This window comes from Oncorhynchus mykiss, chromosome 5, assembly GCF_057628025.1.
Source record: "Oncorhynchus mykiss isolate SJ-2025 chromosome 5, ASM5762802v1, whole genome shotgun sequence".
NCBI classification, from domain to species: Eukaryota; Metazoa; Chordata; class Actinopteri; order Salmoniformes; family Salmonidae; genus Oncorhynchus; species Oncorhynchus mykiss.
Genome location: NC_143026.1, coordinates 83,975,149 through 83,998,518, shown reverse-complemented (window position 1 = coordinate 83,998,518; position 23,370 = coordinate 83,975,149). Strand labels below are relative to the sequence as shown.

The window sequence follows — 23,370 nt, the reverse complement described above, 5'->3', positions numbered from 1 at the left end:
TTTTTTTATACTATTTTCTACATTGTAGAATAATAATGGAGACATCAAAACTATGAAACAACACATATGGAGTCATATAGTAACCAAAAAAAAGTGTTCAATAAATCAAAATATATTTTATATTTGAAATTCTTCAAAGTAGCCACCCTTTGCCATGATGACAGCTTTGCACACTCTTTGCATTCTCTAAACCAGCTTCATGAGGTAGTCATCTGGAATGCATTTCAATTAACAGCTGTTAAAAGTGAATTTGTGTAAAAATAATGAATTTGTTAATTTCTTTCATTTCCTTCAAAGACCAAGTCCATATTATGGCAAGAACAGCTCAAATAAGCAAAGAGAAACGACAGTCCATCATGACTTTAGGACATGAAGGTCAGTCAATCTAGAACATTTCAAGAACTTCTACATTTTCTTCAAGTGCAGTCGCAAAAACCATCAAGCGCTATGATGAGACTTGCTCTCATGAGGACCGCCACAGGAAAGGAAGACCCTGAGTTACCTCTGCCGCAGAGGATAAGTTCATTAGAGCTACCAGCCTCAGAAATTGCAGCCCAAATAAATGCTTCACAGAGTTACAGTAACAGACATCAACTGTTCAGAGGAGACTGCGTGAATCAGGCCTTCATGATCGAATTGCTGCAAAGAAACCACAACTAAATGACACCAATGAGAAGAAGAGACTTGCTTGGCCCAATAAACACAAGCAATGGACATGAGACCAGTGAAAATCTGACCTTTGGTCTGATGAGTCCAAATATTAGATTTTTGGTTCCAACCACTGTGTCTTTGTGAGACGCAGAGTAGGTGAACCGATTATCTCCGCATGTGTGGTTCCCACCGTGAAGCATGGAGGAGGAGATGTGATGATGTGGGGTGCTTTGCTGGTGACACTGTCTATGATTTATTTAGAATTCAAGGCACTCTTAACCAGCATGGCTACCACAGCATTATGCGGCGATACGCCATCCCATCTGGTTTGCACTTAGTGGGACTATCATTTGTTTTTCAACAGGACAATGACCCAACACACCTCCAGGCTGTGTAACGGCTATTTGACCAATTGACTCATTGAGATGGTTTGGGATGAGTTGGACCGCAGAGTGAAGGAAAAGGAGCCAACAGGTGCTCAACATATGTGGGACTGTTGGTTGAGAGAATACCAAGAGTGTGCAAAGCTGTCATCAAAGCAAATGGTGGCTACTTTGAAATATAAAATATATTTAGATTTGTTGAACACTTTTTTGGTTACCACATGATTCCAGTAGGTGTGCCCAAACTTTGACTGGTACTGTATCTACCTCAAATACCTCGTACCCCTGCAGATCAACTCGGTACTGGTACTGCCTATATATAGCCATGTTATTTTCTACTTCCTGTATATAGCCATGTTATTTTCTACTTCCTGTATTTAGCCATGTTATTTTTAATCTCTTTTTTTATTCTTTATTCACTGTGTCTATTTTAGCATTGTTGGAAAAGGACCAGTAAGTAAGCATGTCATTGTTGTCTACGAAGCAAATTGAATTGAATTTGAATAGAATTGAAAAGTCTTTGTTTTTCTATGGGTGTGTTTGTTTATGTGTGTGTGTGTTACCTGAAGGAGATAGCGTAGGAGTTGATGTCGCTGCGTTTGCGGAGCAGGTAGGCCCCGTCTCTGGGTACCCTCATCAACATGTGTTCAGCCTGGACACGAGAAAGACTGGAGTGGAACCACCTAAACACAACATAACACAGTGTACTCACACGTCTGTGTGTATGAGGATGTATGTGTGTATGAAAGCGTGCATGTATGAGGACGCGTGTGTGTGTTTATGAGGACGCGTGCGTGTGTGTATAAGGACGCGTGTGTGTGTTTATGAGGACATGTGTGTGTCACAGGAGGTTGGTGGCACCTTAATTGGGGAGGACGGGCTCGTGGTAATGACTGGAGCGGAACAGGTGGAAAGATATCAACAACATCAAACACATGGTTTCTATATTTTTGATGTAATTTCATTCACTCCGTTCCAGCCATTACTATACGCTGTCCTCCCCTCAGCAGCCTCCACTGGTGTGTGTGTGTGTGTGTGTGAACATGGGGAACACAACATGTGTGTTACTAACACATTAACTTTCTCTCTCTCACACACACACACACACACACACACACACACACACACACACACACACACACACACACACACACACACACACCCCAACACCCCTCCCCTCTTACTCTCTGCTCTCGTGTGCGTTGGGCTGTGGTACAGGGCTGCCCAGCCTCATCTCAAACTCGTTGCAGCGTAGGGGCGTGTCTCTGTAGTGGCAGATGAGTCTATACAGGCTGTCAAACACCAAGTTGTCAGTCAGGTAGTAGCGGGTGGAGCCAGACTCCTGGCGGGAATGGATCCTACAGTGCTGCACACGCCCAGATCGCCTGGAGGGGAGGGGCCACAGGTGTCAATCAAGATGGAAGGGCCCACACATGACATCATATCCTGGGGACCTACAAGGTTCCAAATGGCACCCTACTCCCTACTGTATTGAGTGTACTATCCTGAACAAAAATATAAACACAACATGTAAAGTGTTGGTCCCATGATTCATGAGCTGAAATAAAAGATCCCAGAAATGTTCCATACACATAAACAGCTTAATTCTCTCAAATTGTGTGCACACATTTGTTTACATCCATGTTAGTGAGGCCACTCACTAAAAGGCCACTCTAAAATATACTATTTTGTCACACAAAACAATGCTACAGACGTCTCAAGTTTTGAGCATAGAGAGGACCAGCACAGAGAGGACCAGCGTAGAGACATAGAGAGGACCAGCACAGAGAGGACCAGCATAGAGAGGACCAGCATAGAGACATTGAGAGGACCAACATAGAGACATTGAGAGGACCAACATAGAGACATAGATTGGACCAGCATAGAGACATAGAGAGGACTAGCATAGAGACATAGAGAAGACCAGCATAGAGACATAGAGAGGACCAGCACAGAGAGGACCAGCATAGAGAGGACCAGCATAGAGACATAGAGAGGACCAACACAGAGAGGACCAGCATAGAGACATAGAGAGGACCAGCACAGAGAGGACCAGCATAGAGAGGACCAGCATAGAGACATAGAGAGGACCAACATAGAGACATAGATTGGACCAGCATAGAGACATAGAGAGGACTAGTATAGAGACATAAAGAAGACCAGCATAGAGAGGACCAGCATAGAGACATAGAGAGGACCAGCACAGAGAGGACCAGCATAGAGACATAGAGAGGACCAGCACAGAGAGGACCAGCATAGAGAGGACCAGCATAGAGACATAGAGAGGACTAGTATAGAGACATAGAAAATACCAGCATAGAGACATAGAGAGGACTAGCATAGAGACATAGAGAAGACCAGCATAGAGACATAGAGAGGACTAGCATAGAGACATAGAGAAGACCAGCATAGAGACATAGGTGACTGACCAAAAGGAGAGAGTGTAGTCTCCTACGAAGGTCTCACTCTCTCGGACCAGGAAGGTCCCATCCTTGCCCCCGCCCTCACAGTACTCCTGCAGCAGTTTCTCAGCAACCTGTCTCCCATCCCGCCCCCCTCCCAGCTTCCCATGGAACCAGCGCTCTGCACAGTGCTGCTCATTGTTGTTACACTCCTAGATGGGGAGGAGAGGGAGGGGGACAGAGGGGGGTGGGGGTGGGAGGAAAGAGGGGAGAGGGGGAGAGAGAGGGGAGGGGAGAGAGAGAGAGATTAGAAATGCAAATTACAAAACATTCCGTTCCACTTAATTCGACATCCTGCTATTTACCTAGTAAGTACTGTAGTTAGACATTAAGTGGTAAAATAGTAATTACCTAACAATTACATTTAGGTTTCTTTCCTCACATTGAAGGTCATTGAGTGTGTTGAATTATTTTAAGTAGGTCACAGAAAGTATGTTGTTCACAAATATGACCAAACAGGACAGTTAAATAAGGTGTGAGCAAGAATTGTTTGTTCCACTCACATTTGTAACCATCCCTCTCACCTCTTTCCCCCTCACACCCTCCTCTTCCTCCTCCTCCTCCTCTTCCTCGGCAGTCTGGTAGTGAGAAGTCTCCTCCGAGTAGTAGATCTTATTACTGCTCAGAACAAAGTAGTGGGGAGTCCATGTCTGAAACACACACACACACACACACACACACACACACACACACACACACACACACACACACGTGTAACCAACATAGAAATTATGACACACACACATATCTACTGTATGCCCACACGTCACATACACATATGATCCCACACACACACTCACGTGGTCTATGGGGTCTTCCAGGTAGAGAATGCCATTCCTGAGGGAGTTACTGATGTCAGCCTCAGAGTAGCTGGCTGACGTCACCTCTTCATACAGAGAGCCCTCCACCAGTTTCTTGTGCTGAAACACACACACAGTTTAGTTAAGGTTGACTAGTGGTTGACTTTGGGTCAGGATTGTGTCTGAAATGGCATACTATTCCCTTTTGTAGTCTTATGACCAGAGGCCCTACAGCCATTTCAGACAGCCATGTCAGACACAGCCCACAGACTTGGCATGGTCATGTTATGGTCAGTGTGTTTGACCGTTCGGTTGTTCAGTCACCTTGATGAGTATCTTCCTGCGTAGCTGGTAGGGCGAGGGCAGCTCATCTGCATTCAGGTCCACTGGTTTGGTCAGCAGCAGATCTCCAAACACCTTCTTAAAGTGAGTAGCCATGTTCCTTTGTTGGACCACACTACAGTGGTCCTCAATGGACAGAATCACTGGGTACCTACAGATACAGATACACACAGATACAAACACACGTGTAAGACACACACGTTAAAGAGAGACAGTGAGTGAGTGAGTGAGTGAGTGAGTGAGTGAGTGAGTGAGTGAGTGTCTACTCACTCTGAAGTGACAAAGGCATGCTCTTTGATGGTGTGCAGCACGTCCAGGAATTTGATCTTGGAGGTGAGAGTGTGGCCATGGTAGATGATTGGCAGGTCATCAGGCCCATCCCAGCAATCAACTGAAACAATGTTTTCACACAGTGCAAGGTCAAAGGTCAAGGTTAGATTTGATTTGATCAATAATTGCCTTGAATGTTCCTGCATGCTTTATTCTTGTGTGGTGTTGCTTTGGCAATACAACTTTTTTTCATCATGCCAATAAAGCATTTAGAATAGAATTGAATTGAGAAAGAGAGATGGAGGGAGTTGAAGAGGAATTTAGAAAGAGAGATAGAGGGAGTTGAAGAGGAATTGAATTGAGAAAGAGAGATAGAGGGAGTTGAAGAGGAATTGAATTGAGAAAGAGAGATAGAGGGAGTTGAAGAGGAATTGAATTGAGAAAGAGAGATAGAGGGAGTTGAAGAGGAATTGAATTGAGATAGAGAAATAGAGGGAGTTGAAGAGGAATTGAATGGAGATAGAGAGATAGAGGGAGTTGAAGAGGAATTGAATTGAGATAGAGAGATAGAGGGAGTTAAAGAGGATTTTAATTGAGATAGAGAGATAGAGGGAGTTGAAGAGGAATTGAATTGAGAAAGAGAGAGAGGGAGTTGAAGAGGAATTGAATGGAGATAGAGAGATAGAGGGAGTTGAAGAGGAATTGAATTGAGATAGAGAGATAGAGGGAGTTAAAGAGGATTTTAATTGAGATAGAGAGATAGAGGGAGTTGAAGAGGAATTGAATTGAGAAAGAGAGAGAGGGAGTTGAAGAGGAATTGAATTGAGAAAGAGAGATAGAGGGAGTTGAAGAGGAATTGAATTGAGATAGATAGATAGGGGGAGTTGAAGAGGAATTGAATTGAGAAAGAGAGATAGAGGGAGTTGAAGAGGATTTGAATTGAGATAGAGAGATAGAGGGAGTTGAAGAGGAATTGAATTGAGATAGAGAGATAGAGGGAGTTGAAGAGGAATTGAATTGAGATAGAGAGATAGAGGGAGTTGAAGAGGAATTGAATTGAGATAGAGAGATAGAGGGAGTTGAAGAGGAATTGAATTGAGATAGAGAGATAGAGGGAGTTGAAGAGGAATTGAATTGAGATAGAGAGATAGAGGGAGTTGAAGAGGAATTTAATTGAGACAGAGAGATAGAGGGAGTTGAAGAGGAATTGAATTGAGATAGAGAGATAGAGGGAGTTGAAGAAGATGAAGGTTCTTACGTTCTATGCAGCGACAGCCCATCCTCAGGCAACGAGCGTAGGCCTCTAGAGATGACTCACTGGAGAACTGATCACCTGTCAGATACCTGAGAGAGAAGGGGGAGAAAGGGAGAGGGAGCGAATGAGGGAGAGGGAGGGAGAGAAGAGGAAGATAGGAGAGGAGGAAAGGAAGTGAAAAGAGAGTGTTATATGGAGGGTTGAATGAGCAGTATGTAATTTGGTAATTTGAGAGAGATAGAGAGAGGTAGAGGTATAGAGGTATAGAGGTGTGACCCTACGTGTTGTGTGATGAGGAAATCCAGTACTGAGACAGGGGTCTCTTCATGTCGTCAGAGACAACAACAGCAGGTCGAGGGTCACACAATGAGTTCTCCTTGGAGTACAGGAACGTCAGGAACTGAACAGAGAACAAAACATTAGAGGATGAGCAGATCAGGGAGAGAGAGAGTGGTGTGTATGTGTGCATGTGTTTGTATGCATGCGTCTTACCTCATCTAGCTGTAGCATAGGTTCGGTCTGTGCTCCACCCCTCAAGTAGCCCGTTAGGAACTCTCTGACGCGGCTCAGGTCCGACGCCCATGACTCCTGCATGTGTCACATGGTCATGACATCATCAACATGCGACCAGGAAACAAGTCTCAGTCATAGAGTTGGATAGAGGGCTAATTTGCCACAAAGCTTGTTTTAGCATTTGCAGTACCATTGAGGACTCACAATTTTGAAGTAGTCAACTGGGTGGGACTTTCTATGGGTTAAGGAAAGATCACAGAAATTCATCCAGGTCATCAGGAGAGATCACCAATGAATTATACTCCTGAGCAAACGTTCCATAACTACAGGTGGCAGTTAGATCACCAACCTTAGCCTTATCCTATCCCACCTCAAAACCTTCACTTACATCCTCCTCGACCCACTGCAGTTCGCCTATAGAGCCAACAGGTCTGTGGACGCCGCTGTCAACATGGATCTCCACTACATCCTTCAGCACCTCGACAACCCAAAGACTTGTGTGAAGTCATCTGACTCCATTTGTCAGTGAATAAACAACTTCCTGTCCAACAGGACACAATACGTGAAGCAGGGAAAACCTCTCTTGGACTCTCTGTCCCTTCTTCCATGCTCACTCTAATCCAACTAATGCACCGCCGACAACCCGTCGGTCAAACAACTCAAGTTCGCAGATGACCCCACCCTGGTCGGGCTTATCTCCAACAGTGACGAGTCTATGTACCGGAGAGAGGTTGACAGGATGGTGGCCCGGTGCAGTCACAAAAAATCTACGGCTTGAAATCAACGGCTCAGCTGTAAGTACGGCTGAGTCATTCAAATTCCTGGGGACCATCACCTCCCACAACCTCAAGTGGGAGGACAACAGCACAGTGGTCACCAAGAAGACACAACAGAGGGTGCACTTCTTGCGTCAGCTGAATAAATTCAAACTCTCACTCTACACAGCCATCATCGGGTCCATCCTCACCTCCTCGATCACTGTCTAGTTCGGAATGCCTCTGCCTGGTCCAAGGGCAAACTGCAACGGATTGTGGAAATGCTGTGAGGGTCATCGACTGCCACCTGCCCTCCATCGTAAACCTTCATGACTCCAGGACAAGGAAGCATGCAGGAAAGATCATCACCGACCACTTTCACAACGATCGTCACCTCTTCCAAAGACTCCCCTCTGGCGAACGGTACAGATCAATCACAACCAAAACCTTCTGCAACCTGAACCGTTTCTTCCCCCATGCTGTGACCCTTACCAACCGGCCACCTGGATCTTCTGATTCATGGACTATGCACTCTTCAATACGCACACTGTCTATGAACCCTACAATACGCACACTGTCTATGCACCCTGCAATACTCACACTGTCTATGAACCCTACAATACGCACACTGTCTATGCACCTGCAATACTCACACTGTCTATGAACCCTACAATACGCACACTGTCAATGAACCTTGCAATACTCACAATGACTATGCACTCTGCAATACTCACACTGACTATGCACTCTGCAATAATCACACTGTCTATGCACCCTGTAATACTCACACTGTCTTTGAACCCTACAATACGCACACTGTCTATGCACCCTGCAATACTCACACTGTCTATGCACCCTGCAATACTCACACTGTCTATGCACCCTGCAATACTCACAATGACTATGCACTCTGCAATACTCACACTGTCTATGCACCCTGCAATACTCACACTGTCTATGAACCCTACAATACTCACACTGTCTATGCACCCTGCAATACTCACACTGTCTATGAACCCTACAATACTCACACTGTGTATGCACCCTGCAATACTCATCGTGTCTATGCACCCTGCAATAATCACACTGTCTATGCACCCTGCAAGACTCACACTGTCTATGTACCCTGCAATACTCACACTGTCTATGCACCCTGCAATAATCACACTGTCTATGCACCCTGCAAGACTCACACTGTCTATGTACCCTGCAACACTCACACTGTCTATGCACCCTGCAATAATCACACTGTCTATGCACCCTGCAATACTCACACTGTCTATGCACCCTGCAATACTCACACTGTCTATGCACCCTGCAATACTCACACTGTCTATGCACCCTGCAATACTCACACTGTCTATGCACCCTGCAATACTCACACTGTCTATGCACCCTTCACTTTCTTCCTAGAACTGCACATTGCTCTTTGCACTGCCCTTTGCGCTCTGCCACGGACTAACTATAATTCCCCCATTGCACATCGTCATGTCCATGTAGTTTTATTCATACATCTCTACCTGCATAAGTTATAATGTAGCTGACTATATATGGTTTGTAATGTAGTCTGTAGTTTTATTCATACATCTCTACCTGCATAAGTTATAATGTAGCTGACTATATATGGTTTGTAATGTCGTCTGTAGTTTTATTCATACATCTCTACCTGCATAAGTTATAATGTAGCTGACTGTATATGGTTAATTGTCTGTCTGTATACTCTGTTAATTGTCTGTCTGTATACTCTGATTTTTGTCTGTCTGTGTACTCTGTTTATTGCCTGTCTGTGTACTCTGTTCATTTTCTGTCTGTAATCTCTGTTAATTGTCTGTCTTTTTTTTCTTCTTCAAGGTTTCCAAGATGGTGTAGCAGTCAGACATCCTTTGTCCTCCTCGTCTTGTCCCGTGTATATATGTTTTGTATCTTTTTGTCTTTTTCTTCGCATATCTTGTTATATATTTTTTCTAAAAACTAAACTTCAAAACACACTCCTGCAACCCGCCTCACCAAATGTGGAGCGGATCTATTTTTTTTCCAAAAGTATTAGTCACCTCATATCCAAAATCCACAACAGAAGCTAGCCAGAAGTTAGCCAGAAGCTAGCCAGAAGCTAGCCAGAAGCTAGCCAGAAGCTAGCCAGAAGTTAGCCAGCTCACTAGCTAACGTTAGTATTCAGCTAACCACGGCTAGCAGTCATCAGCTATCCTTTAGCTAGGAAAGCTATCACCAGTTTTATACTACACGACTCAGACCAGAGCATATCCCCGGATTTCTACCGCAAGCTCTGGACATTTACACCTGGATCTTGCAGCTAACTAGCTGCTATCCGAGTGACTATTGGCTAACGTCGATTCCGGAGCAAACACCAATTATCCTGAAGCTAGCCAACTGAAGAGTTCCATCAGCCACTCCTGGGCTACAAACACCTATCCGGACCCGTTTTACTGCCGATGCGGAGCCCCACCGGGCCTTCACGACTGGAATACCGACATTATCTGCCCAAGGGAGTTATTAAACTGGTCCCTCCATCGCGACGTAACCTGAACGCCCATCTGCTAACTGCGGCCCACTAATCGTTAGCTGTCTTGAGCATATCGGCTGCTATCTGAACAGGTCTATCGAACAATCTTCTTGGGCCACTATAACTATAACTATTTTGACAATTGGATTTGTCCCCTCTACCACACGGAACCCACTAATCTACCGACGGAAACGCACGGGGTGGCTAAAAACAGACCTCCATCTTCTGCTAGCTTGCAACCCACGGCTCGGCTAGCTGTCTGAATCGCCGTGACCCCAACAAACCTCACTACTCACTGGACCCTTATGATCACTCAGCTAAGCATGCCTCTCCATAATGTCAATATGCCTTGTCCATTGTTGTTCTGGTTAGTGTTTATTGGCTTATTTCACTGTAGAGCCTCTAGCCCTGCTCATTACACCTTATCCAACCTTTCAGTTCCACCACCCACACATGCGATGACATCACCTGGTTTCAATTATGTTTCTAGAGACAATATCTCTTTCATCATCACTCAATGCCTAGGTTTACCTCCACTGCATTCACATCCTACCATACATTTTCTGTACACTATTCCTTGAATCTATTTTATCGCCCCCAGAAACCTGCTCCTTTTACTCTCTGTTCCGAACGTCCTAGACGTCCAATTCTCATGGCATTTTGCCGTACCCTTATCCTACTCCTCCACTGTTCCTCTGGCGATGTAGAGGTGAATCCAGGTCCTATTCCCCAGGCACTCTCTTTTGATGACTTCTGTAACCATAAAAGCCTTGGTTTCATGCATGTTAACATTAGAAGCCTCCTCCCTAAGTTTGTTTTATTCACTGTGTTAGCACACTCTGCCAACCCGGATGTCTTAGCCGTGTCTGAATCCTGGCTTAGAAAGACCACCAATAACTCAGAAATCTCCATCCCTAACTACAACATTTTTAGACAAGATAGAATGGCAAAAGGGGGTGGTGTTGCAATCTACTGCAGAGATAGCCTGCAGAGTTCTGTCCTACTATCCAGGTCTGTACCCAAACAATTTGAACTTCTACTTTTAAAAGTCCACCTCTCTAAAAACCAGTCTCTCACTGTTGCCGCCTGCTATAGACCACCCTCTGCCCCCAGCTGTTATCTGGATACCATATGTGAACTGATTGCCCCCCATCTATCTTCAGAGCTCGTGCTGCTAGGTGACCTAAACTGTGACATGTTTAACACCCTGACCATCCTACAATCTAAGCTTGATGCCCTCAATCTCACACAAATTATCAATGAACCTACCAGGTACCACCCCAAAGCCCGTAAACATGGGCACCCTCATAGATATCATCCTAACCAACTTGCCCTCTAAATACAACTCTGCTGTTTTCAACCAAGATCTCAGCGATCACTACCTCATTGCTTGCATCCGTTATATGTCAGCGGTCAAACAACCTCCACTCATCACTATCAAATGCTCCCTGAAAGCCTTTCTAATCGACCTGGCCCGGGTATCCTGGAAGGATATCAACCTCATCCTGTCAGTAGAAGATGCCTAGTATTTAAAAAAAAAAGCCTTGATCGCCATCTTAAATAAGCATGCCCCATTCAAGAAATTTAGAACCAAGAACAGATATAGCACTTGGTTCTCTCCAGACCTGACTGCCCTTAACCAACACAAAAACATCCTGTGGCGTTCTGCATTAGCATCGAACAGCCCCTGTGAAATGCAACTTTTTAGGGAAGCTAGAAACCAATATACACAGGCAGTTAGAAAAGCCAAGGCTAGCTTTTTCAAGCAGAAATTTGCTTCCTGCAACACAAACTAAAAAAAGTTCTGGAACATTGTAAAGTCCATGGAGAATAAGAGCACCTCCTCCCAGCTGCCCACTGCACTGAGGATAGGAAACTCTATCACCACCGGTAAATCCACTATAATTGAGAATTTCAATAAGCATTTTTTCACGGCTGGCCATGCTTTCCACCTGGCTACCCCTACCCCAGTCAACAGCACTGCAACCCCCACAGCAACTCATCCAAGCCTTCCCCATTTCTCCTTCTCCCAAATCCAGTCAGCTGATGTTCTGAAAGAGCTGCAAAATCTGGACACCCACAAATCAACCGGGCTAGACAATCTGGACCCTTTCTTTCTAAAAATTATCTGCCAAAATTGTTGCAACCCTATTACTAGCCTGTTCAACCTCTCTTTCGTGTCGTCTGAGATTCCCAAAGATTGGAAAGCAGCTGCGGTCATCCCACTCTTCAAAGGGGGGGACACTCTTGACCCAAACTGCTACAGAGCTATATCTATCCTACCCTGCCTTTCTAAGGTCTTCGAAAGCTAAGTTAACAAACAGATCACCGACCATTTCGAATCCCACTGTACCTTCTCCGCTATGCAATCTGGATTCAGAGCTGGTCACGGGTGCATCTCAGCCACGCTCAAGGTACTAAATTATATCTTAACCACCATAGATAAGAAACAATACTGTGCAGCCATATTCATTGACCTGGCCAAGACTTTTGACTCTGTCAGTCACCACATTCTCATCGGCAGACTCAACAGCCTTGGTTACTCAAATGATTGCCTCGCCTGGTTCAGCAACTACTTATCTGACAGAGTTCAGTGTGTCAAATCTGAGGGCCTGTTGTCCGGGCATCTGGCAGTCTCTATGGGGGTGCCACAGGGTTCAATTCTTGGGCTGACTCTCTTCTCTGAATATATCAATGATTTCGATCTTGCTGCTGGTGAGTCTCTGATCCACCTCTATACAGACGACACCATTCTGTATACTCTGGCCCTTCTTTGGACACTGTGTTAACTAACCTTCAGACGAGCTTCAATGCCATACAACTCTCCTTCCATGGCCTCCAACTGCAAGTAAAACTAAATGCATGCTCTTCGAACGATCGCTGCCCGCACTTGCCCGCCCGTCCAGAGTAGTGCTCTGTTAATTGTCTGTCTGTGTATTCTGTTAATTGCCTGTATGTATACTCTGTCAATTGTCTATCTGTGTATTCTGTTAATTGTCTGTCTGTGTACACCAATAAAGGAGATTCTGATTCAAGAAGAATACAAAACAATGTGAGGTGGGGAGATGGATAGACATCAAAGAAAAGGAGGAGATTCTGATACCTGTTCAGACAACACACTCCTGGTGGCAGTATGTATGTAACCTTTCAGTTTGTTTACAAACTGTCAATAAACTCATAGAAGTAGTAGAAGAAGAAATTGAGAACATTAAAATGGAGATAGTTCTCAATGGCACTGTCCATGCTATCACATAAACCATTAGTGCAAAGATGCAGAGATTAGCTCTCTAGTACATCTCTAGAGAGCTCATACAGTTACAGACAGCAGCATCTGTTTCACTGAGCAGGAGACTCTCACAGCAGCACTGTGTAATACGTTAACCGTGAAGCACGTGAAAATGTGCCAGTACCTTCTGATCCAGCTGTAGAAACTTCTGGAAGTCGTAAAAAGAGATCTGACACAGCTCTGGTCTGTCCACATTCCTACACACACACACACACACACACACACACACACACGCACGCACGCAGGCATGCACGCACGCACGCACACACACACACACAGAAAATGTTTTAAAGGGCAGTACAATATCTATAGGTTACCTCTAATTAGTAGGTTGAGAATAGAGGAGAATAAAAAAGGAGGTAGGAAGATAGATAGACATCAAAGAAATGGAGGAGATTTGGGAAGACACATATGGACAATAGGAGGTGGAGGAAAAGAGAAGAGAAGGAGGTGGGACTCACCGGAGGGGGAAAGAGAGCTCCAGCTGCTCAATGATCTGAGGGAACAACGGGAGAGCCTGGTGAGGGAGGGGTACACAGGGCATGGAGTGTGTGTGTGTGTGTGTGTGTGTGTGTGTATTTGTATGTGTGTGTACGTATATTTCCTATTACTCACACTCCTCTGTGCGTCGAACATCAATGTTCTGTAGAGCTGAGCAAAGTGAGGGAAGGAGAGATCACACCTGGCTTCCACTTCCTGTCCAGACAGGAAGTACACAAATTATTACATGTACAAATCATCTCATTTAAAACTGTGGCAGCCTGTACATGCCTGGGGATATCTATCATCTATTACCTGTAGCTTGTCTTTGAGGAAGCGCATGTTGGGGACTCTGTAGTTGATATGAGGTAACAGGGCCTTCACATCCTTTACTGTGATACTGGACAGGACAATATAATAAAGAAACAGGAGATTTAACAGAGACAATATAACATTACTGACCGGACAATAAAATGTTACATTTATTCATATCAGTTTGAATTGTCACTCTTCCATCAGGTCCAGTGACTCACGCAGTACCAATCTGAACCAGCAGGAGAGGTACGTTGACCAAAGGAAGGATTACAGTGTTATAGTTCTGTTCAGTTGTATTTCAGTCTGTTTTAGTTATGTTTCTAGCCATAGCAAGTGTAGAGTTTAGTTATATTTCTAGCCAGAGTAGAGTTTAACTATGTTTCCAGCCAGAGCTAGAGTAGAGTTTAGTAATGTTTCCAGCCAGAGCTAGAGTGGAGGTTTATCATGTTTCATGCTAGAGCTAGAGTACAGGTTAGCCAGAGTAGAGTTTAGTTATGTTTCCAGACAGAGCAAGAGTGGAGTTTAGTTATGTTTCAAGGCAGAGCTATAGTGGAGTTTAGTTATGTTTCCAGTCAGAGTTAGAGTGGAGTTTAGTAATGTTTCCAGCCAGAGCTAGAGTAGAGGTTAGTAATGGTCCAGCCAGAGCTAGAGTAGAGGTTAGCCAGGGGAGAGTTTTGTTATGTTTCCAGCCAGAGCTAGATTAGAGGTTAGCCAGAGTAGAGTTTAGTTATGTTTCCAACCAGAGCTAGAGTGGAGTTTAGTTCTGTTTCCAGCCATAGCTAGGGTGGAGTTTAGTAATGTTTCCAGCCAGAGCTAGAGTGGAATATAGTTATGTTTCCAGCCAGAGCTAGAGTGGAGTTTAGTTTAGTTATGTTTCCAGCTAGAGTGGAGTTTAGTTATGTTTCCAGCCAGAGCTAGAGTGGAGTTTAGTTTAGTTATGTTTCCAGACAGAGCTAGACTGGAGTTTAGTTATGTTTCCAGCCAGAGCTAGAGTAGAGTTTAGTTATGTTTCCAACAAGAGCTAGAGTAGAGTTTAGTTATGTTTCCAGCCAGGGCTAGAGTAGAGTTTAGTTATGTTTCCAGCCAGGGCTAGAGTATAGTTTAGTTATGTTTCCAGCCAGGGCTAGAGTATAGTTTAGTTATGTTTCCAACAAGAGCTAGAGTAGAGTTTAGTTATGTTTCCAACAAGAGCTAGAGTATAGTTTAGTTATGTTTCCAGCCAGAGCTAGAGTAGAGTTTAGTTATGTTTCCAGCCAGGGCTAGAGTAGAGTTTAGTTATGTTTCCAGCCAGAGCTAGAGTAGAGTTTAGTTATGTTTCCAGCCAGGGCTAGAGTATAGTTTAGTTATGTTTCCAGCCAGGGCTAGAGTATAGTTTAGTTATGTTTCCAGCCAGGGCTAGAGTAGAGTTTAGTTATGTTTCCAGCCAGAGCTAGAGTAGAGTTTAGTTATGTTTCCAGCCAGGGCTAGAGTATAGTTTAGTTATGTTTCCAACAAGAGCTAGAGTAGAGTTTAGTTATGTTTCCAACAAGAGCTAGAGTATAGTTTAGTTATGTTTCCAACAAGAGCTAGAGTAGAGTTTAGTTATGTTTCCAACAAGAGCTAGAGTAGAGTTTAGTTATGTTTCCAGCCAGAGCTAGAGTGGAGTTTAGTTTAGTTATGTTTCCAGCTAGAGTGGAGTTTAGTTATGTTTCCAGCCAGAGCTAGAGTGGAGTTTAGTTTAGTTATGTTTCCAGACAGAGCTAGACTGGAGTTTAGTTATGTTTCCAGCCAGAGCTAGAGTAGAGTTTAGTTATGTTTCCAACAAGAGCTAGAGTAGAGTTTAGTTATGTTTCCAGCCAGAGCTAGAGTATAGTTTAGTTATGTTTCCAACAAGAGCTAGAGTAGAGTTTAGTTATGTTTCCAGCCAGGGCTAGAGTATAGTTTAGTTATGTTTCCAACAAGAGCTAGAGTAGAGTTTAGTTATGTTTCCAACAAGAGCTAGAGTATAGTTTAGTTATGTTTCCAGCCAGAGCTAGAGTAGAGTTTAGTTATGTTTCCAGCCAGGGCTAGAGTAGAGTTTAGTTATGTTTCCAGCCAGAGCTAGAGTAGAGTTTAGTTATGTTTCCAGCCAGGGCTAGAGTATAGTTTAGTTATGTTTCCAGCCAGGGCTAGAGTATAGTTTAGTTATGTTTCCAGCCAGGGCTAGAGTAGAGTTTAGTTATGTTTCCAGCCAGAGCTAGAGTAGAGTTTAGTTATGTTTCCAGCCAGGGCTAGAGTATAGTTTAGTTATGTTTCCAACAAGAGCTAGAGTAGAGTTTAGTTATGTTTCCAACAAGAGCTAGAGTATAGTTTAGTTATGTTTCCAACAAGAGCTAGAGTAGAGTTTAGTTATGTTTCCAACAAGAGCTAGAGTAGAGTTTAGTTATGTTTCCAACAAGAGCTAGAGTAGAGTTTAGTTATGTTTCCAGCCAGGGCTAGAGAAGAGTTTAGATATGTTTCCAGCCAGAGCTAGAGTAGAGTTTAGTTATGTTTCCAGCCAGAGCTAGAGTAGAGTTTAGTTATGTTTCCAGCCAGAGCTAGAGTAGAGTTTAGTTATGTTTCCAGCCAGAGCTAGAGTAGAGTTTAGTTATGTTTCCAGCCAGGGCTAGAGTAGAGTTTAGTTATGTTTCCAGCCAGAGCTAGAGTCGAGTTTAGTTATGTTTCCAGCCAGGGCTAGAGTATAGTTTAGTTATGTTTCCAGCCAGGGCTAGAGTATAGTTTAGTTATGTTTCCAGCCAGGGCTAGAGTATAGTTTAGTTATGTTTCCAGCCAGAGCTAGAGTAGAGTTTAGTTATGTTTCCAGCCAGGGCTAGAGTATAGTTTAGTTATGTTTCCAACAAGAGCTAGAGTAGAGTTTAGTTATGTTTCCAACAAGAGCTAGAGTATAGTTTAGTTATGTTTCCAACAAGAGCTAGAGTAGAGTTTAGTTATGTTTCCAACAAGAGCTAGAGTAGAGTTTAGTTATGTTTCCAGCCAGAGCTAGAGTGGAGTTTAGTTTAGTTATGTTTCCAGCTAGAGTGGAGTTTAGTTATGTTTCCAGGCAGAGCTAGAGTGGAGTTTAGTTTAGTTATGTTTCCAGACAGAGCTAGACTGGAGTTTAGTTATGTTTCCAGCCAGAGCTAGAGTAGAGTTTAGTTATGTTTCCAACAAGAGCTAGAGTAGAGTTTAGTTATGTTTCCAGCCAGAGCTAGAGTATAGTTTAGTTATGTTTCCAACAAGAGCTAGAGTAGAGTTTAGTTATGTTTCCAGCCAGGGCTAGAGTATAGTTTAGTTATGTTTCCAACAAGAGCTAGAGTAGAGTTTAGTTATGTTTCCAACAGGAGCTAGAGTATAGTTTAGTTATGTTTCCAGCCAGAGCTAGAGTAGAGTTTAGTTATGTTTCCAGCCAGGGCTAGAGTAGAGTTTAGTTATGTTTCCAGCCAGAGCTAGAGTAGAGTTTAGTTATGTTTCCAGCCAGGGCTAGAGTATAGTTTAGTTATGTTTCCAACAAGAGCTAGAGTAGAGTTTAGTTATGTTTCCAACAAGAGCTAGAGTATAGTTTAGTTATGTTTCCAACAAGAGCTAGAGTAGAGTTTAGTTATGTTTCCAACAAGAGCTAGAGTAGAGTTTAGTTATGTTTCCAACAAGAGCTAGAGTAGAGTTTAGTTATGTTTCCAGCCAGGGCTAGAGAAGAGTTTAGATATGTTTCCAGCCAGAGCTAGAGTAGAGTTTAGTTATGTTTCCAGCCAGAGCTAGAGTAGAGTTTAGTTATGTTTCCAGCTAGAGCTAGAGTAGAGTTTAGTTATGTTTCCAGCCAGAGCTAGAGTAGAGTTTAGTTATGTTTCCAGCCAGGGCTAGAGTAGAGTTTAGTTATGTTTCCAACAAGAGCTAGAGTTTAGTTATGTTTCCAGCCAGGGCTAGAGTATAGTTTAGTTATGTTTCCAGCCAGGGCTAGAGTATAGTTTAGTTATGTTTCCAGCCAGGGCTAGAGTAGAGTTTAGTTATGTTTCCAGCCAGAGCTAGAGTAGAGTTTAGTTATGTTTCCAGCCAGGGCTAGAGTATAGTTTAGTTATGTTTCCAACAAGAGCTAGAGTAGAGTTTAGTTATGTTTCCAACAAGAGCTAGAGTATAGTTTAGTTATGTTTCCAACAAGAGCTAGAGTAGAGTTTAGTTATGTTTCCAACAAGAGCTAGAGTAGAGTTTAGTTATGTTTCCAACAAGAGCTAGAGTAGAGTTTAGTTATGTTTCCAGCCAGGGCTAGAGAAGAGTTTAGATATGTTTCCAGCCAGAGCTAGAGTAGAGTTTAGTTATGTTTCCAGCCAGAGCTAGAGTAGAGTTTAGTTATGTTTCCAGCCAGAGCTAGAGTAGAGTTTAGTTATGTTTCCAGCCAGAGCTAGAGTAGAGTTTAGTTATGTTTCCAGCCAGGGCTAGAGTAGAGTTTAGTTATGTTTCCAGCCAGAGCTAGAGTAGAGTTTAGTTATGTTTCCAGCCAGGGCTAGAGTATAGTTTAGTTATGTTTCCAGCCAGGGCTAGAGTATAGTTTAGTTATGTTTCCAGCCAGGGCTAGAGTATAGTTTAGTTATGTTTCCAGCCAGAGCTAGAGTAGAGTTTAGTTATGTTTCCAGCCAGGGCTAGAGTATAGTTTAGTTATGTTTCCAACAAGAGCTAGAGTAGAGTTTAGTTATGTTTCCAACAAGAGCTAGAGTATAGTTTAGTTATGTTTCCAACAAGAGCTAGAGTAGAGTTTAGTTATGTTTCCAACAAGAGCTAGAGTAGAGTTTAGTTATGTTTCCAGCCAGAGCTAGAGTGGAGTTTAGTTTAGTTATGTTTCCAGCTAGAGTGGAGTTTAGTTATGTTTCCAGGCAGAGCTAGAGTGGAGTTTAGTTTAGTTATGTTTCCAGACAGAGCTAGACTGGAGTTTAGTTATGTTTCCAGCCAGAGCTAGAGTAGAGTTTAGTTATGTTTCCAACAAGAGCTAGAGTAGAGTTTAGTTATGTTTCCAGCCAGAGCTTGAGTATAGTTTAGTTATGTTTCCAACAAGAGCTAGAGTAGAGTTTAGTTATGTTTCCAGCCAGGGCTAGAGTATAGTTTAGTTATGTTTCCAACAAGAGCTAGAGTAGAGTTTAGTTATGTTTCCAACAGGAGCTAGAGTATAGTTTAGTTATGTTTCCAGCCAGAGCTAGAGTAGAGTTTAGTTATGTTTCCAGCCAGGGCTAGAGTAGAGTTTAGTTATGTTTCCAGCCAGAGCTAGAGTAGAGTTTAGTTATGTTTCCAGCCAGGGCTAGAGTATAGTTTAGTTATGTTTCCAACAAGAGCTAGATTAGAGTTTAGTTATGTTTCCAACAAGAGCTAGAGTATAGTTTAGTTATGTTTCCAACAAGAGCTAGAGTAGAGTTTAGTTATGTTTCCAACAAGAGCTAGAGTAGAGTTTAGTTATGTTTCCAACAAGAGCTAGAGTAGAGTTTAGTTATGTTTCCAGCCAGGGCTAGAGAAGAGTTTAGATATGTTTCCAGCCAGAGCTAGAGTAGAGTTTAGTTATGTTTCCAGCCAGAGCTAGAGTAGAGTTTAGTTATGTTTCCAGCCAGAGCTAGAGTAGAGTTTAGTTATGTTTCCAGCCAGAGCTAGAGTAGAGTTTAGTTATGTTTCCAGCCAGGGCTAGAGTAGAGTTTAGTTATGTTTCCAACAAGAGCTAGAGTTTAGTTATGTTTCCAGCCAGGGCTAGAGTAGAGTTTAGTTATGTTTCCAGCCAGGGCTAGAGTGGAGTTTAGTTATGTTTCCAGCCAGGGCTAGAGTGGAGTTTAGTTATGTTTCCAGACAGAGCTAGAGAAAAGTTTAGTAATGTTTCCAGACAGAGCTAGAGATGAGATGAATTATGTTTCCAGCCAAATAATAATTTTGATATGTTTCCAGCCATAGCTAGAGTAGAGTTTAGTTATGTTTCCAGCCATAGCTAGAGTAGAGTTTAGTTATGTTTCCAACCAGAGCTAGAGTAGAGTTTAGTTATGTTTCCAGCCAGGGATAGAGTGGAGTTTAGTTATGTTTCCAGCCATAGCTAGAGTAGAGTTTAGTTATGTTTCCAGCCAGGGCTAGAGTGGAGTTTAGTTATGTTTCCAGCCATAGCTAGAGTAGAGTTTAGTTATGTTTCCAGCCAGAGCTAGAGTAGAGTTTAGTTATGTTTCCAGCCATAGCTAGAGTAGAGTTTAGTTATGTTTCCAGCCAGGGCTAGAGTAGAGTTTAGTTATGTTTCCAGCCAGGGCTAGAGTATAGTTTAGTTATGTTTCCAACAAGAGCTAGAGTAGAGTTTAGATATGTTTCCAGCCAGAGCTAGAGTAGAGTTTAGATATGTTTCCAGCCAGAGCTAGAGTAGAGTTTAGTAATGTTTCCAGCCAGGGCTAGAGTATAGTTTAGTTATGTTTCCAACAAGAGCTAGAGTAGAGTTTAGTTATGTTTCCAGCCAGGGCTAGAGTGGAGTTTAGTTATGTTTCCAGCCAGGGCTAGAGTGGAGTTTAGATATGTTTCCAGCCAGAGCTAGAGTAGATATTAGTTATGTTTCCAACAAGAGCTAAAGTAGAGTTTAGTTATGTTTCCAGCCAGGGCTAGAGTGGAGTTTAGTTATGTTTCCAGCCAGGGCTAGAGTATAGTTTAGTGATGTTTCCAGCCAGAGCTAGAGTAGAGTTTACTTATGTTTCCAGCCAGAGCTAGAGTAGAGTTTAGATATGTTTCCAGCCAGAGCTAGAGTAGAGTTTAGATATGTTTCCAGCCAGAGCTAGAGTAGAGTTTAGATATGTTTCCAGCCAGAGCTAGAGTAGAGTTTAGTAATGTTTCCAGCCAGGGCTAGAGTAGAGATTAGTTATGTTTCAAGGCAGAGCTAAAGTAGAGTTTAGATATGTTTCAAGACAGAGCTAGAGAAGAGTTTAGTAATGTTTCCAGCCAGAGCTAGAGTAGAGCTTAATTATGTTTCCAGCCAAAGAATAGTTTTGATATGTTTCCAGCCAGAGCTAGAGTGGAGTTTAGATGTGTTTTATTTATGGAGTATCACAGTTCTGTTTAGTTCGTTTAGAACAAGAGCTAGAGTAGCATTTAGTTATGTTTCAAGGCAGCGCTAGAGAAGAGTTTTGAGATGTTTCCAGCCAGAGCTAGAGTAGAGTTTAGTTATGTTTCCAGCCATAGCTAGAGTAGAGTTTAGTTATGTTTCCAGCCAGGGCTAGAGTAGAGTTTAGTTATGTTTCCAGCCAGGGCTAGAGTGGAGTTTAGATATGTTTCCAGCCAGGGCTAGAGTATAGTTTAGTTATGTTTCCAGCCAGGGCTAGAGTATAGTTTAGTTATGTTTCCAACAAGAGCTAGAGTAGAGTTTAGTTATGTTTCCAGCCAGGGCTAGAGTGGAGTTTAGTTATGTTTCCAGCCATAGCTAGAGTAGAGTTTAGTTATGTTTCCAGCCAGGGCTAGAGTAGAGTTTAGTTATGTTTCCAGCCAGGGCTAGAGTGGAGTTTAGATATGTTTCCAGCCAGGGCTAGAGTAGAGTTTAGATATGTTTCCAGCCAGGGCTAGAGTATAGTTTAGTTATGTTTCCAACAAGAGCTAGAGTAGAGTTTAGTTATGTTTCCAGCCAGGGCTAGAGTGGAGTTTAGTTATGTTTCCAGCCAGGGCTAGAGTGGAGTTTAGATATGTTTCCAGCCAGAGCTAGAGTAGAGATTAGTTATGTTTCCAACAAGAGCTAGAGTAGAGTTTAGTTATGTTTCCAGCCAGGGCTAGATTGGAGTTTAGTTATGTTTCCAGCCAGGGCTAGAGTATAGTTTAGTGATGTTTCCAGCCAGAACTAGAGTAGAGTTTAGTTATGTTTCCAGCCAGAGCTAGAGTAGAGTTTAGATATGTTTCCAGCCAGGGCTAGAGTAGAGTTTAGATATGTTTCCAGCCAGGGCTAGAGTAGAGTTTAGATATGTTTCCAGCCAGGGCTAGAGTATAGTTTAGTTATGTTTCCAACAAGAGCTAGAGTAGAGTTTAGTTATGTTTCCAGCCAGGGCTAGAGTGGAGTTTAGTTATGTTTCCAGCCAGGGCTAGAGTGGAGTTTAGATATGTTTCCAGCCAGAGCTAGAGTAGAGATTAGTTATGTTTCCAACAAGAGCTAGAGTAGAGTTTAGTTATGTTTCCAGCCAGGGCTAGAGTGGAGTTTAGTTATGTTTCCAGCCAGGGCTAGAGTATAGTTTAGTGATGTTTCCAGCCAGAACTAGAGTAGAGTTTAGTTATGTTTCCAGCCAGAGCTAGAGTAGAGTTTAGATATGTTTCCAGCCAGAGCTAGAGTAGAGTTTAGATATGTTTCCAGCCAGAGCTAGAGTAGAGTTTAGATATGTTTCAGCCCAGAGCTAGAGTAGAGTTTAGTTATGTTTCCAGCCAGGGCTAGAGTGGAGTTTTAGATATGTTTCCAGCCAGGGCTAGAGTATAGTTTAGTTATGTTTCCAACAAGAGCTAGAGTAGAGTTTAGTTATGTTTCCAGCCAGGGCTAGAGTGGAGTTTAGTTATGTTTCCAGCCAGGGCTAGAGTGGAGTTTAGTTATGTTTCCAGCCAGGGCTAGAGTGGAGTTTAGTGATGTTTCCAGCCAGAACTAGAGTAGAGTTTAGTTATGTTTCCAGCCAGAGCTAGAGTAGAGTTTAGATATGTTTCCAGCCAGAGCTAGAGTAGAGTTTAGATATGTTTCAAGCCAGAGCTAGAGTAGAGTTTAGATATGTTTCCAGCCAGAGCTAGAGTAGAGTTTAGTTATGTTTCCAGCCAGGGCTAGAGTGGAGTTTAGATATGTTTCCAGCCAGGGCTAGAGTATAGTTTAGTTATGTTTCCAACAAGAGCTAGAGTAGAGTTTAGTTATGTTTCCAACAAGAGCTAAAGTAGAGTTTAGTTATGTTTCCAGCCAGGGCTAGAGTGGAGTTTAGTTATGTTTCCAGCCAGGGCTAGAGTATAGTTTAGTGATGTTTCCAGCCAGTGCTAGAGTAGAGTTTACTTATGTTTCCAGCCAGAGCTAGAGTAGAGTTTAGATATGTTTCCAGCCAGAGCTAGAGTAGAGTTTAGATATGTTTCCAGCCAGAGCTAGAGTAGAGTTTAGATATGTTTCCAGCCAGAGCTAGGGTAGAGTTTAGTAATGTTTCCAGCCAGGGCTAGAGTAGAGATTAGTTATGTTTCAAGGCAGAGCTAGAGTAGAGTTTAGATATGTTTCAAGACAGAGCTAGAGAAGAGTTTAGTAATGTTTCCAGCCAGAGCTAGAGTAGAGCTTAATTATGTTTCCAGCCAAAGAATAGTTTTGATATGTTTCCAGCCAGAGCTAGAGTGGAGTTTAGATGTGTTTTATTTATGG

General features: G+C 42.9%; 1 protein-coding gene across 2 annotated transcripts in view; it reads right to left on the bottom strand.

The window, feature by feature from the left end:
- Positions 1-23,370, bottom strand: part of LOC110523019 (1-phosphatidylinositol 4,5-bisphosphate phosphodiesterase gamma-1) — a 96,426-nt gene that overhangs the window by 33,424 nt on the left and 39,632 nt on the right. The window contains exons 5-18 of one of the 2 annotated variants that reach the window (XM_090236146.1): positions 14,034-14,118; positions 13,854-13,934; positions 13,700-13,734; positions 13,363-13,435; positions 6,656-6,751; positions 6,445-6,563; positions 6,167-6,252; positions 4,909-5,029; positions 4,621-4,789; positions 4,297-4,416; positions 4,000-4,146; positions 3,464-3,648; positions 2,219-2,419; positions 1,598-1,717 (exon numbers count right to left, since the gene is read on the bottom strand). In XM_090236146.1, the coding sequence (XP_090092272.1) occupies positions 1,598-1,717; positions 2,219-2,419; positions 3,464-3,648; positions 4,000-4,146; positions 4,297-4,416; positions 4,621-4,789; positions 4,909-5,029; positions 6,167-6,252; positions 6,445-6,563; positions 6,656-6,751; positions 13,363-13,435; positions 13,700-13,734; positions 13,854-13,934; positions 14,034-14,118 (1,638 nt within the window). The remainder of the gene's footprint in view (positions 1-1,597; positions 1,718-2,218; positions 2,420-3,463; positions 3,649-3,999; positions 4,147-4,296; positions 4,417-4,620; positions 4,790-4,908; positions 5,030-6,166; positions 6,253-6,444; positions 6,564-6,655; positions 6,752-13,362; positions 13,436-13,699; positions 13,735-13,853; positions 13,935-14,033; positions 14,119-23,370) is intronic. The other variant, XM_090236147.1, reaches the window with a different exon arrangement.